The sequence below is a fragment of the Falco rusticolus genome, chromosome 9 (genome assembly GCF_015220075.1).
Source record: "Falco rusticolus isolate bFalRus1 chromosome 9, bFalRus1.pri, whole genome shotgun sequence".
Taxonomy (NCBI): Eukaryota; Metazoa; Chordata; class Aves; order Falconiformes; family Falconidae; genus Falco; species Falco rusticolus.
In genome coordinates this window covers 50,147,576-50,160,778 of record NC_051195.1, presented here as the reverse complement: position 1 = coordinate 50,160,778, position 13,203 = coordinate 50,147,576, and the positions used below count along the sequence as shown (strand labels likewise).

The window sequence follows — 13,203 nt, the reverse complement described above, 5'->3', positions numbered from 1 at the left end:
TAATTATTTTTTAAAGGTGCTTACACAAATGTTCCGCATTTGCTTGTGTGTGGATGTGGGAGTGTGTGCACACGCATGTATGTCGGGATACAGTGCGCCTGCAACACACTGGCAACCAACCTATGTGCCTACAAAGCCAGAATATTGCTGAAGACGCATCCTGTCCTTACCACTGTTGCTCACACATCTTTCTTCTAGCTGTTCAGACTCTCTTAGCAACTGCTTTACATTCCACAATTAGAAATTGTAAATCCTAATTTATTGTGACTGATACTTTTTTTCCCCTTTCAGGGTGGGTGGGTATTCCTGCTTCTCTTACACATACATGCTCTGAAAACACACTTGCAGGTGTCAGCCTTGCAGGCTTACTTTTTAGTTTTCAAGCAAACATTGCCAGTGCCAATGAAAGAGACAGGAAAGAAAACATTCAAGAGCAGTCATGTTTTCTCCTTTCATATAAAAAATAGCGTGCCACAGATGGACATACAGAAACCACCATTCAAACTATTACATTCCTTTATGCAAATAACCTATAGCAATTGTGCTAGCTTTGTGATTGTGTTGCCATGCTTTTTAAACTATCCAATGTTTACCTACAAACAAAAACGTAGATGACAAAAAGGGAATCTATCAGGGCAATATTCACTGGTACATTTCCCATACTATTTTTTAAGCAGGAGGGAGTAGAAGGATGTCCTTACCTACACTAACACCGACACTTGCATTTTCTGTCCTAAAAAATATGCAGGGTGTATGTAGGGATTCCTTCCTCTGCTACTGAATGGCAGTCGCTCTGAGGAGCAATTCAGTAGCTGTACAGCAACACACTGCAACACTGCAGAACAATTTAGCACACGTGAACAACATTCATTCTTCCTGGGGAGATTAATGCACTCCACTCTCAGAAATTTTATTTTGGTATTCACCTGAAGTTCCACTGGTCATAGAAGTAAAGTTATGTAAATGAAGACCAAGTGTTCTCACTTTAAATATGCCAGCCAGATCAAAATCTGTTCCCATCTAAGGGTATAAAGGTAATAACTGTTAACCTTTGACTGCTAAAAATGTAAAGGGAAAATTTCACTTATAACTTGCTCGTTTGGTTACCATGGACACTGCTTAATCATGAAGGATGACTATTACTTGTTACTATAGGAACCAAGAAGCTTAAGAAGCATCCTGTAATTTAACTCCAGATGCCAAATTTTACAACAGTCCACCTATTACTACATTTGGATACTTCAGAACAAGCCCAGGCTTGATCTCTGACTCTACAAGAAATTCACTGATGCAGAGGCAATGTAAGAAATAAAAAATGTGAGCACATAATGTACAAAAGAAACTTGCACTTCAAATAAATGGGTTTCTTCAAAAAGAAACATTAAGTGCTCAGCATCTGAGGATTCTTCTTTCAGTGTAAATGTTAATGAAGCAAAACTTTGGCTGTCTTTATTCTTGTCAGTGTTTCTCAAAGTCTATGCAGTTGTAGAGCATGTTTTTCCCAAAAATGAATGCTCCAATGCTCAACTTAAAATAAATTTCTGAAGCAATGCTGAGTAGCCAGTATTCATAAATGAACCTCCCAGAGCAGATCAGGACTCCCAAGCTGGCTTGCAAGAACAAACCTGCAATAAAAGCATGTGTCCCTCATGTAAGCAAGAAGCAACGGACAGGACAAACCTTCCAAATTCAGGCAACTGATGTGTTGCTCTAGCCTTTTAGAATATTTCTGTCACAGCACTCTCCAACCTCTCAAGCTACAACAAGGTCTTTTACCATCTCATACCAGCATGCTCTTCATACCAGTTCCTCTGCTGCTTTCTCCTCATCTTGCCTCACCCCAGGCTCTCTTCTCTCTGCTTCTTCCTCTCTCACCTTCTCTTCCTTAGCTGCTCTCTCTTCATTGGCTCCCAACCACTTAACTTAACCATCCACACCTGCACCTTATCTACATCGGCCAACCCACCGCCCCTGAAGCCAGCCCACAGCTGTATATTACCAATGCTAATTAACCAGCTTCATTCCTCTACATATTTCCACTTTCTTAAAAAAAAAAAAAACAACAAAAAACCCCCCAAAAAACTTGCCTAGTGTTACTCATCACCATAAAGCTTTACCTTCAGCACCATCAAATACATTTTGGTCAGAAGCTTTGTCTCCTGTAGGCCTAGGGAGATGAGGGTTCCAGAAGTTACCTATGGCTGACACTGTTTCTTGACCATCACCAGCTGTATATTGGGTATGAATTCACAGTTTTCAAAAAGCCATCCATTTTTAAATTGGCTGATTTCCAAAGCAGCCTGAGGAAACTTAGTTTAAAAGCCTGACCCCAAGGCTGTATAAAACAGCGAAATGAGTAAGGAAGCTCTGGGTTTTATGTACCTTTTTTAATATGCGTATACACAAACACACAAGCAATTAATATCTAAATTTAAAATACTCTCTGGAGTGTTTGAAAGGAAAGAAAACAACCCTCAGCTAGTGTCTGAGTCAAAAAAAGCAAAACTGATAATGCCCATGTACGGAAAGTGACCCAGCTCATTCCCCGTCTCTGTTGAGAGCAGAGTAAATTAAAGGATTATAGAGTGCCTTCAGTGCAATAACTTAAGGGATTAGTGGCACACTAGAAGACCTTCAAGGGAAATATAGGTTTAAAAGCTTTAAAAGGCAGCTCTGTGTCTAAATTGTTTGGACTGCCACAGCTGTAAGGAGACAAACTTACTCTAATACATAAGTGGTCATGAAAAGTCTGCTGAAACCCCTCTAAGCATGCTTTTGGAAGAGATTCTCTTTTGGGCTCAGACCAGGGGTTTCAACCCCTTTCTCATTTGTTACCTATGGCTTTTAGATAAAACCTCACTCTGCATTACTTGGGAGCAACTCTGCTACTTATTTCCTTTCAGAGTAATCAGCCCCTCTTGGCAACACTGTTAGGGGAAAGTAAGGTTACTATCAGAAGGAAAGGACTTAAAACAGAGATAAAGCAAAAGATGAGCAAAGAGAGACAATAGTCACTCTTCAAATTGCCTGAAAGTTGTTGGTACAGTTTCCAAATTTCTGTCACAGCATTAAATGAGCTGTTCCTTGGATAGTAATTTCCTGAGTTACTCTTAAGCAGTATTGACATTTCTCACAACTGTATCATGACGGCTGCTATATTTAGTTACCTCTTAAAGATGCATCTGCTGGAACCATGGGACGTTCAGGCATGGGACGGTGGTCATGATTTTAGAGAAAGAACATGAGAGTCAAAACTCCTGAGTTCTCTCCTTACCTTGGGGCAAATAAAAAAAATACAGAGCTACTGGAGTTTGTACCATGACTTTGTCACTGACCATCCATAGGATTTCCTGTAAGTTATCCTTGGACACCTCACTGGTTAAACAAGAATGCATCTACCTGAGACTTCTTTCAAGTCCACCAAGTATTTGCAGTTCTTAGAAACACACTAAAGAAAAGCAAACAACTATTATAAGGCAGTGTTGTGTTTATACATGAAGACACTCAGAAGATATTTACTGTTTTAGGTAGTGCCATAAAACACCATAATGGACATACAGCCCACCCTAATGGTATCAGCAGACATACACACCTTTCCACTTGCCCAATTTCATCAAGATTCTGGGTTCTTTAGTCAAACCTTCTTTCCAATCTGCTTATTTGACTTGCAAAACCCACTGTCCCTGCCTCAGCCCACATACACAGCTACAGCTGCTGACACTGAATCAAGGTGGCTGTATTGTCCTGCGTGAGCCTTCCCCTATGTTCCAAGTTACTCCCTACAGTTCTCCTGTCTTTCTTTTCCTTCTCTTCCTTCCCCTACCCCTTTTGTGTCTATCAAAACTCCATATCCAGCAAGCCTTAAATCACCTCCTGCAACGGTCCTCTTAAAGTCTGACAGAAGTTACAACACGTGAAAATCAAACAAGGAGTGAAATACAAAGCTCTCAAACCCGCAGGATATTGTCATTGGAAGGACAGGTGAAAAGTAAATAAACAGTAAGGTGTTACCTCAGCTTGTCACAAGCAAATGAAATGACTGGTTCCCCAAATCCTAAACATACTGTAGAAGCCACCCCATAGTTCATTAACATCACTTGTTGGGCACAATATTATGGTTTAACTGCACTGTAGCTCTGGATGCTAAATGGCAACAACGATCAGTGGTTACACACAGCGTGGCCGCTCAGTAAGACTGTGTCTTTGGAAATAGAGGCTGTTCCTTCCACTAGTGATGGCAGCAAGATGGGGTGGGATATTTGTAAGTCTTGCTTGCTGCATGTGGGTTTCTAGCTTACTAGCAAACACCAGAAGGGCCAGTGCTCCTTGGACATTCACTCTGGTGTTCCCCATGGCTCCTAATAGGAAGTTTTAAAACTTGATTCATTTTTAATCTAGTAGGAATTGACACATTTGTCACAGAAAATACTAAGTTTTGATGTTTCTGCATTTATGACACACTTCTAAAGGAGGCGGTGTAGGTCAGTGTGGTATCACCAGCACTGTAAGAGCAAACGAAGGAGCTCAAGGCACTAATGCCACCATGCTCTTACTGAAGAGTAAATCTAACCTTTGCCCCCATAGACAATAAATTCACTCCAAATTTTTGTCTGTTAAAGGGATGCTTAGATTTCTCCATCCATTGTTTTAATACCAAAACAGTAATTCCTCCATCATGCACTACTTCCCAAGTTATTAAGTTTAGTATAGATTTTTATTAGACAATTAAGCATTGAATACAGCAAAGTCTCAGCTGGAGCACTACTGCTAAAAATAGCACAGCTGCCAGTGAATATTTCCTACAAACAGTACAGCTTAAACAATTTTGCAGATCTTTTCTATGGGCATCTGTCAGCCATGCTGTTAAAATTCCAATGAAAAACTGCAAGAGTTCTGCGGCAAAGTAGAAAATACCACAAAAGAGGCTTGAAAAACAAAGCAATAGTCATTAAAAGCTGCAAAGCAGGAAGGCCTCCTTTTCCTGACATTTAAAAGACACCACCCTTGGAAAAAAAAACCCTATCGCTAATGTTTATTACTGGACTCTTCACTTGTCTGCTTTCAGCCCTTAAATGAAAAAAATTGTTTATGCAATATTTTTAAAGAAAAATTACAGGTATTCCAAGGCAAGTTATTTGGGTTCTTCCACAAATCTTACATACAGGAGACAGGTGAAGTGTACACATGCACCCCTTTGGCTATCCAGAATATAAGGCAAAATATAATATAATATAATATAATATAGTACTATTGATTGGCTACTAAAGTGAATCACTTTAAACTTACAACTTAAAATCAAGTAAATTATAAATGAAGAACGGGAAGAGTGATTCCCAGTTTGAATTGCCCCTAGTGCTGCCCGCTGATGCTTGTGACTGGGAGGTGGCCAGGCAGGGCAGCCCGCAGGGACTCCCCAGGTACAGGGGCTGGGACTGGCCTCAGAGCCCAGATCAGGCCAGGCAGGTTGGCCAGTCATATGTGATTATCTTTCTTCCCAGACTTGACTTCCTACTGACCACACCATCATCAACCCCTGGTACAGGAAGATGTGCTGAAAAGGCAAAATCACTCATCAAATTTTGTAGGATATGAGTCAGAGAACAACAGTAAAACTGGAACCTTTTACTCAGACTTCTGCCTGCCAATATAAATACATGCAACACATAGGCATACTTTTATTTGCAAGGGTAACACTGTATTTCTGACTTCTACGCACTGCTGTAAAATCAGTTTCTTTTAATAAAAAAACATATTCTTTTTTCATACACACCACTAAAAGCTGCTGGATGTTTGCCAGATAGAAATGGTCTCTCTCAACAGATTTATTACATAGCCATCTAGATGCAATCCAAAAGATCAGAACAGCAATCCAGTAACAGAAGTGAGAGTGAAAGAGCTGGTTTTGGTAACGCGTGCCCTTTATAGGCAGGTGCACAAATGGTTCTGCTGGTGGTGTTGTATTCATAATGACTATTCAATTTGTTAAAAACAGAGACCACAGAAAGAAAAATCCAGGCTCAGGGGCACATACTGGTCTGGCATGTCAGGAAAAATCCCAGAAGGCATCATTAAATGTAGGGAGTTCTGTTTGGACAGCACACGACAGATTACTTCTTTGCTTATTTATTCATTAATTGATTATGGCACTGTAATTCTGAGATAGATGAGTCTGGTCAATACTGATCTATCAGGAAAGGTTGGTTCTGCTATGATGCAGGTATTCCAGTACCCAGGCCTTTACCATAGCTAGAACTTTCTAAGCTAAACTTCCTTTACAGTAAGTGCAGTCAAGAGACACATCGAAACACATGTGCTTTCAACAATCTGAAAGGCATGCAGCTAAGTGTAATTCAAAGAAAAGTTAATTGTGGGTCATAAAAAGAACAAAGTATTGTTTAAATATTTAATGTGAATTATTTACTTACAGAACCCTGAATCTTACTTAACAATAGAGTGGGAATTTTCAGTAAGAGCAAAATTTCTAATCAGAATGAGAGAGAGGTGCCTTCTTCCCACAACATCTGATACAGCTGTGTCCAGAGCACTGTCCCATGCTACAGGACAAAGTCCAGCAGAGGTGGAAAGGAAGATGTTCCACATGGCATTGCTTGTCTAACATCACTTTTTGTTAACATGCTGCACAATAGATTTTCAGCTAGGAAAGATTAGAGAGAAGTGTGTGAGAAATTTCTGTTAGCTTTAGATATAATAAAACCTCCTTTTTTGTTATGTCATTCTGTTACATGCTGGGACAATTTTCAAGTCTCTGCTTCCCTTCTCCCAAGTGAATGCCTTAACCTCTAAGGTATTGGCTATTTGGGTATAAGTTGATCTCTCTTTTATCACTTAAAAGCTTTTGATTCCATCAAACACAGAGAGAAAGACGACATTCCAGTCGTTTTCAAGAGATGTGTATCTGAATAGCCTGCTCTATTTCTGACCTTAGCCTCCAAGCTCTCAGTGTTTGGTGTACTAAAATACTGGGCTTTGCTGAAGATCAGTCAGTTTTCTGTTCACAGCAGCCATCAAAGGAAAAGAAGAAGAAAGCTCGTTTAATAAAAATCCTTTTTGTAGAACACCTTGAAAAGCATTTGTGATAAACAGAACTTAGAGCAAGACATTTATGTCCAAGGAGCTGACAGAGGCAGAAGTATCAGGAACACTAAGCCTTCAAGATCAGGAACTCAAAATGTTCTCAAACTTAAGAGCTTTGATAACAATCGATTGCCTATGGAGTTTTAGAGAAGAAAGACCTGAAGCCAAAGCCACATTTGGCTCAGATATGAAACTGTGAATGGAGCACCTGTGAATAGTTTCTGTGAGCAAACTGAACACCTGCCACTGACCCCTGTTCCTTCATTATACCCATAATTAAGTAGAAGCAGAGATACCATGAAGAAAGGCACAGACCAAAGTACTGCAGGCAGAAGCAGGTGTTGCTTTTACTAAGAATTTTCCTTCTACCCTCTCCGCCTCCCAAGCACCTTCCACTACATTAGATGGATCACCTGGTAGTAATTGTAATTACTGCCATGATTCCTCGTACAGTCACACACATCTCTGAGCTGAACAGATGGTCCAAAGAAGAGATGGGCTTTCTGCAGTTAGTTTTTTTAACTAACGTATACCTGCAGCATGTCCCAAATCTCTGTGGAAAGCTGAGCCAAGAGACTTCAGACATTATCATCATTCTAACAAAGATTAACAGCTGGGTGAAACCACTATCAAATAGCAATAATTTAAACACACTGGAGGCATGAGCACGTGAACCTCCTGACATCATGCCTTCCTCTTCTGGTCTGCTTTGCCCTCCCCATCAGCCCCATCAGTTTCACTGTTCTTCAGCTATTCCAGCCCTGGACCTCTCAGAGGGACAGACAGGCAAACATACTGAAACACGTGATGACTGTGTCAAAAGCACCAGGGTGAACAGAGAACTCTAGAACAGAGGATACCATCACATGAACCATCAAATAAGCTGGCTGTCATTGCAAACAGCTGAAAGTCCTATACATTTTTCTGCATGCTACAGCAGATTGTCTCCATCTGGAGTCCCAATAGAAAGCAGTCCCCTACTTTCCTTAGAGACTTGCATAGAAAATGCAAATTGCGTTCACTTTGTATCGAAAATGCACCACAGCAGAGCTTTCCTGAGGGAGTGGCTATCTCTTTCTTTGTACCTCAGGAAGCAAAACCAATTTTCCAAACTAGGTCTCAGCTGCAACAGCCCCTGCCTGTGACTGCGATGCAGCTGTGCAAACTGTAACCCCAGCCCGACTTGCACTGCAGGGCCGCGGGCGGCTGCGCTGCGCACTTACAGAAGGCCGGCAGGCAGCGTTCCTGCAGCAATGCTCATCAGAGGGGTGTGCATGGGTAGGTGGCATTGCCCCCTCACGGGGGTGAGAGTGGGAAGTGGCAGTATATAAATATATGCTTTTAAACACAACCTCTTCTTTATTCAAAGAGATTGACTGTTATAAACTGGAGTGGGCTGAAGGAGGTTCTTTGACTCACAGAAAACGCTGACAGCTTTTGGCAGGGGAAGCATACTGGCAGCAGATGGCAGCACCTGCAGCTCACGGGTGCTCCGGCATCAGCTCCACATCAGGGATTTATCGTCCAGGACTGATGCAGTACCAACAGTGAATGATTCCAGATGGGGAGAGGGGGTTGCGTGCCAGCAGAGATCTCCTCCTCCCTGGTAAGTGTCTAACAACTGCCTGATCCTCAGCAAGTTCCCAGTCCAAAAGCATGCTGATAATCTGCTGAAGAGACACACCTTGGAAAAGCTCAGCTTCCAGGTATCACTGCTCCTCCAGCTAGGGCCACAGGCTCTGTGAGGATCTTGGCAAAGGGTCTGGAGGCTGTAGAGAGCAAGAAGTTGCCAAGAGGATGTCCGGGAAACACACATGTATCAAAAGAAACCATTGCCAGTTCCTGTGAAATAACTCCAATACTCATGAATTTATGGTAACCTCCAGCTAAGGATATCTGATCTATTAGTATCTTAGCTAGAGAGAGCACAAAGCACTGCAGATGAGTATTTGAGAACCCTCAGCTCTTTCCTTCATGCAGACTTGCAGATTTTGGAACCTAACACTACATCAAATGTAAAAAAATCTAGAACTTTATCCTGATTTCTGCATTCCTCAAAGTTCCCTCACCCCTACAGTCTCCTGTTCCTTAATCTTCCAGTGGGATCAAAACTGTCAAGGAAAATATTTCTTTTGCTGTGTTCTAGCACTTCCTTCGCTCTGTCCAGACTGGCAGCCAGGGCGCTGGAGCAGCAGGCAGCAGCTCCAGACTCTGGACCAAGCCTTACCACCAACCTACTGCACGACCGGCTGCACAACTGGCTTTCTGCATCTCTTACAAAAACATGTTGAAAAGAAAAGAGAAAATTCTGATCCAGATTTAGAAATCCTTTTAAGATCTACCGATAAGAAGAGCTCAACTAGGGCTTAGTATTATGATCCTCCTAGCAGGCAGAGCTCCTAGAGACAAAATGTGACAAACACAAAATACTCAGGGAGAGATCAACAGCAAGAAGATTTCAGTTGTTTCAAATCCAATTTCTTACAAACATGACAGCTGATTTCCATTTTCATCAAATCTGCCTGTATATTCCTTGTGTTCATGACAAATTATGCCATTAAGTTCATACTGGGTTACCTAAATGAATCTAACACACTTCTTTTGTCACAGTAACTAAAATGACAGTAAAATATTTCTGTTTTGAACAGTACACAAATAAAGGGGGAAAGGGAAGTGTTACACTCTTGTGAGTTTACAAACACTCCTCCCTGACAGGCAAAACAAAAAAAAATATCATGGAAACAAAACCACTGTCTGCTTAAGGAACTGATTTAACTACCCATTGTTTTCTCAGTGATGATTCAAAATCCTTTAAAAAATACTGAATACCACGAAAAGAAGAAAGAGGACATTGCACTAAGCTAAATCTTGTAGTGTGAGTCTAAAATCTGCTTTGTAAATCAGAATTAACTCCATTCTCACTGGATACAAGCCTGGATTTGCACAAACACCTGATGCAGTGTTGCAGTTGTGCATTTTATTATGGCTTTTTATTCACAAAATAACAACAAAAAAAATCTTTTCAGTTAATGGCTTTGATTAAGCTCAAGACATTATAAATATGACTGGTTTGTCACACTAGAGGTCAAACAAAACCCTCTTCCTTCCTTTCTGAAAAGACGTTCAACAGCAAAATGACTCAAAGACTCTCGCTTCTTTGACTGCTTTAAAGATAGGCATAAGCATCAATAAACATTTATTTCACACTAGAAGAGAAAGCCAGAATAGCTTACTTTAAAAATGCAACTGGGTCAGTAGCTGCCTCAAGTAGAATAAATGGGCTGCATGAGTGAGTATGCCCTAAAGAAGCATTACTCTGTGGACCTAACTCCTGATGATGAGGACAAATAGGCCCTTTTAGAGCAAGATTTTTAGAAGTGCAAAGTGATTTGGGAATACAACTCCCATAGGTTTCTGCAGTGCCTTGGGAGCGCAATCTTTAGCCTCTTTTGAAAATCCTACCCCTAAACTGTACTCAGCTTTGTAATTTCAAAACCCCTGGTGATACTTGGCTCGTGAAGAACAAGAAGTTCTAGCAATACATCTTTGCATATAGATATCATCCCTTAATCAAGCATTTTCAAACTGCTACAATCACCAATTAGCCCTCCAAACATCTCAAAAAAGTAGTTACCTTAATTATACAAATTGAAAAAAACTGAACCATGGATAACTGAAAAAACTGGGTTAGTTACAGTTACACAAGGTGTTAAAGCCACTGTAAGGAAAGCCCCCAAGCCTGACTCCCCCAGCCAAGCTCTTAGAATTAACCAGCTCTCCCTCCCCATGCATGACTGCAGCACTACACAAGCAACTGACCTTCTGCAAAGCTCCATACATGCTTCACAGGGAGCAGGTACACTTACAAATATTCAACTGGTCATTCTTATCCGCCATAACGAAGCTACCTGTAAGCAACAGCACCTGTCTTTGCACTGTCAATTAAAGAGAACTGTTGTTGCAATTACCCCTACTAAGCGGCCTGTTCCGGCTCCGGGATCTGCTTCGCTGTCTCTGAAGTCGTGACCTCCGGAGCAGTCGATAGTAGTAAGACGGTCTCCCAGAACTTTTCCTGCTGTTCATTGACATTTTTGTATCTATTTTACACATACACACATGCAGGCACAGGTTCACTCTCCCCTCTGGCACAGTAGCAGGAGTTCCAGCGTTTAATTAACTGGAGGTTGGTTCTTTGGAGTGGAAAGGGAGAGGGGGGAAGAGGAACTCTTCACTTTATACATTTAAAAAGAAAAACAACAAGAAGAAAACATAAGAAAGAGAGAGAGAGGAAAAAAAAGAACGCAGCACCAGAGTACATCTCAGCTGAGGGAGGACTTGCAGCAAGCAAGATAAACTGTACTAACAATTCCTGCCCCAAAAAAGATAAGCCTGCTGGAGTTGGAATAGGAAGCCAGAGTTGGCCTGGGCTCTTGAAACGTGAAGAATAGGCTGGAAGAAATCCTGGACTGGATCCTCTATGCCAGACAGCAACATCTGATCAAACTGTACTGGAAAAAAATCAACATCTTGCTGCCTGAAAGCGGCTGGGTAGCCTTAGGGTGCCAGCTAGTTTCTACCTGCCCCGGCCATCAGATCATTTCGGAGATGAAGTTTCAGGCGGCTCAGTCTGCAGCAGGAGGTATCCACGAAACACTGGGTTGGGGAAGGGTATAATGATTTCCTGGCCACGGGACACATGTTAATAATCATCATGGAGCAAAAGCCCCGGAAAATAAAGTGAAACTTGAGAGGGGGAAAACTTTAATTAGAAGTTGAATGAACAGAGCCCCAGACTCCCCTGGAGGCCCATTTCCTTTCAACATTCAAACTGAGTTATAGCGCATCCCACAAATTAGAGAAAGAGCCTATTTACCATTTGGGTTCTGATGGCAGTGAAGATTCCGCCTCCGGCTCATATTGCTCAATAAAATTACATTTCAATGGACAGAATTAACACTTTAAGCCACGGAGGAAAAGGAAAAGAAGGGAAAAGAATAAATAGACTAACCAGATGAAAAATTTCACTCCACATTTACGGTTTAAAAAGGTCAGAAGTGAACTGTCCAGAATCTCTCATCTAAGCTCCTTCCCTTCCTGGCACAGAAAATGCTCTGAAGGAAGAGCGATAGACAACATTACAGAAAACCAGAATGGTGGCCAAGAACTTAACGCGCTGCCACTTCTTCTCACAAGCTGGCAGATAGATAACAGAAGAACCTCATCAGAGTGGGATGAACTGCAAAATGCCTTTTGCACAATACTTCTCTGTATTGTGTTCTAGTTTTGTCATTTTTCCCAGACATTTGTGCAAATTTATCTTTGTGGTGCCTAGTGAAGCTGCAGAACTAGGCAGGCTTGGCTGAGGACAAGCTACGTTCCCCAGTTAGGAGAAGCTTCTTCAGAAGTTTGAAGGGTTCCCCAGATTATACTCTTGCACTTTCAGTAACAAGAGGAAGGGGAGTATCAGACTTCAGTACCCTCACCACGACAGAAGTCCCTACCACCAACCATCCACTTTTATTTTAGGATTTTATAAACTCGTGCAGTCAGTGAAAACAGCAGAATTCTACAAAACCTGTATTTTCTTCTTTACATATTGAGCGGTAAACCCGTGATGTTGATCAGCTGAGAAAGGCCCTTCCAGGAGGAAAAAAACAAGTCTCGATCTTCAGGGAAGTCCATGCCTGGTTTTGAGGCCAGACATAAGGAATTCAGCGCCAGCTTTTAGGCAGTGCAGGAATGAGCCAATCAAGGGGGCAACGGCAAGTTCAGGTCAAGGAGGCAGATCCCAGCTGGACAGCAGAGGCTCCTGGCTCTGGGAGGGGGATGCTGCACAGGGACATTCCTCTGCCGCTCCCACTCCAGCCACCAACTCTCACACCGCATCCCGGCAAAAAGCAAAAAGCTTCCGTTACTAAACATCTCCCCTATTCTTGTTATCCAAAATAATTTTTTTTTCATATTTCGGTCAATTATAAAAACAAGCAAAAAAAAAAACAACACCCAAACAAAACAGGAACAACTGTAACCAGTTTCCAGATGCCCACAGACTCAGCCTGTGTGGTTAATTCGAGTCACAAATGTAGCTGAGAACATCTAGAAGACAGT

At 41.7% G+C, this 13,203-nt stretch overlaps 1 protein-coding gene across 5 annotated transcripts in view; it reads right to left on the bottom strand.

Annotated features, from left to right (window-relative positions):
* LOC119153247 (DAB2 interacting protein) overlaps window positions 1-13,203 on the bottom strand; it is a 210,515-nt gene that overhangs the window by 155,854 nt on the left and 41,458 nt on the right. The window contains exon 1 of one of the 5 annotated variants that reach the window (XM_037399416.1): window positions 11,064-11,403. The exons of 1 other annotated variant lie outside the window; for it this stretch is intronic. In XM_037399416.1, the coding sequence (XP_037255313.1) occupies window positions 11,064-11,205 (142 nt within the window). In that variant the 5' untranslated portion in view covers window positions 11,206-11,403. Of the gene's footprint in view, window positions 1-11,063; window positions 11,404-13,203 lie in introns of those variants that run through there. 3 more of the 5 variants (XM_037399417.1, XM_037399414.1, XM_037399413.1) reach the window with 3 other exon arrangements.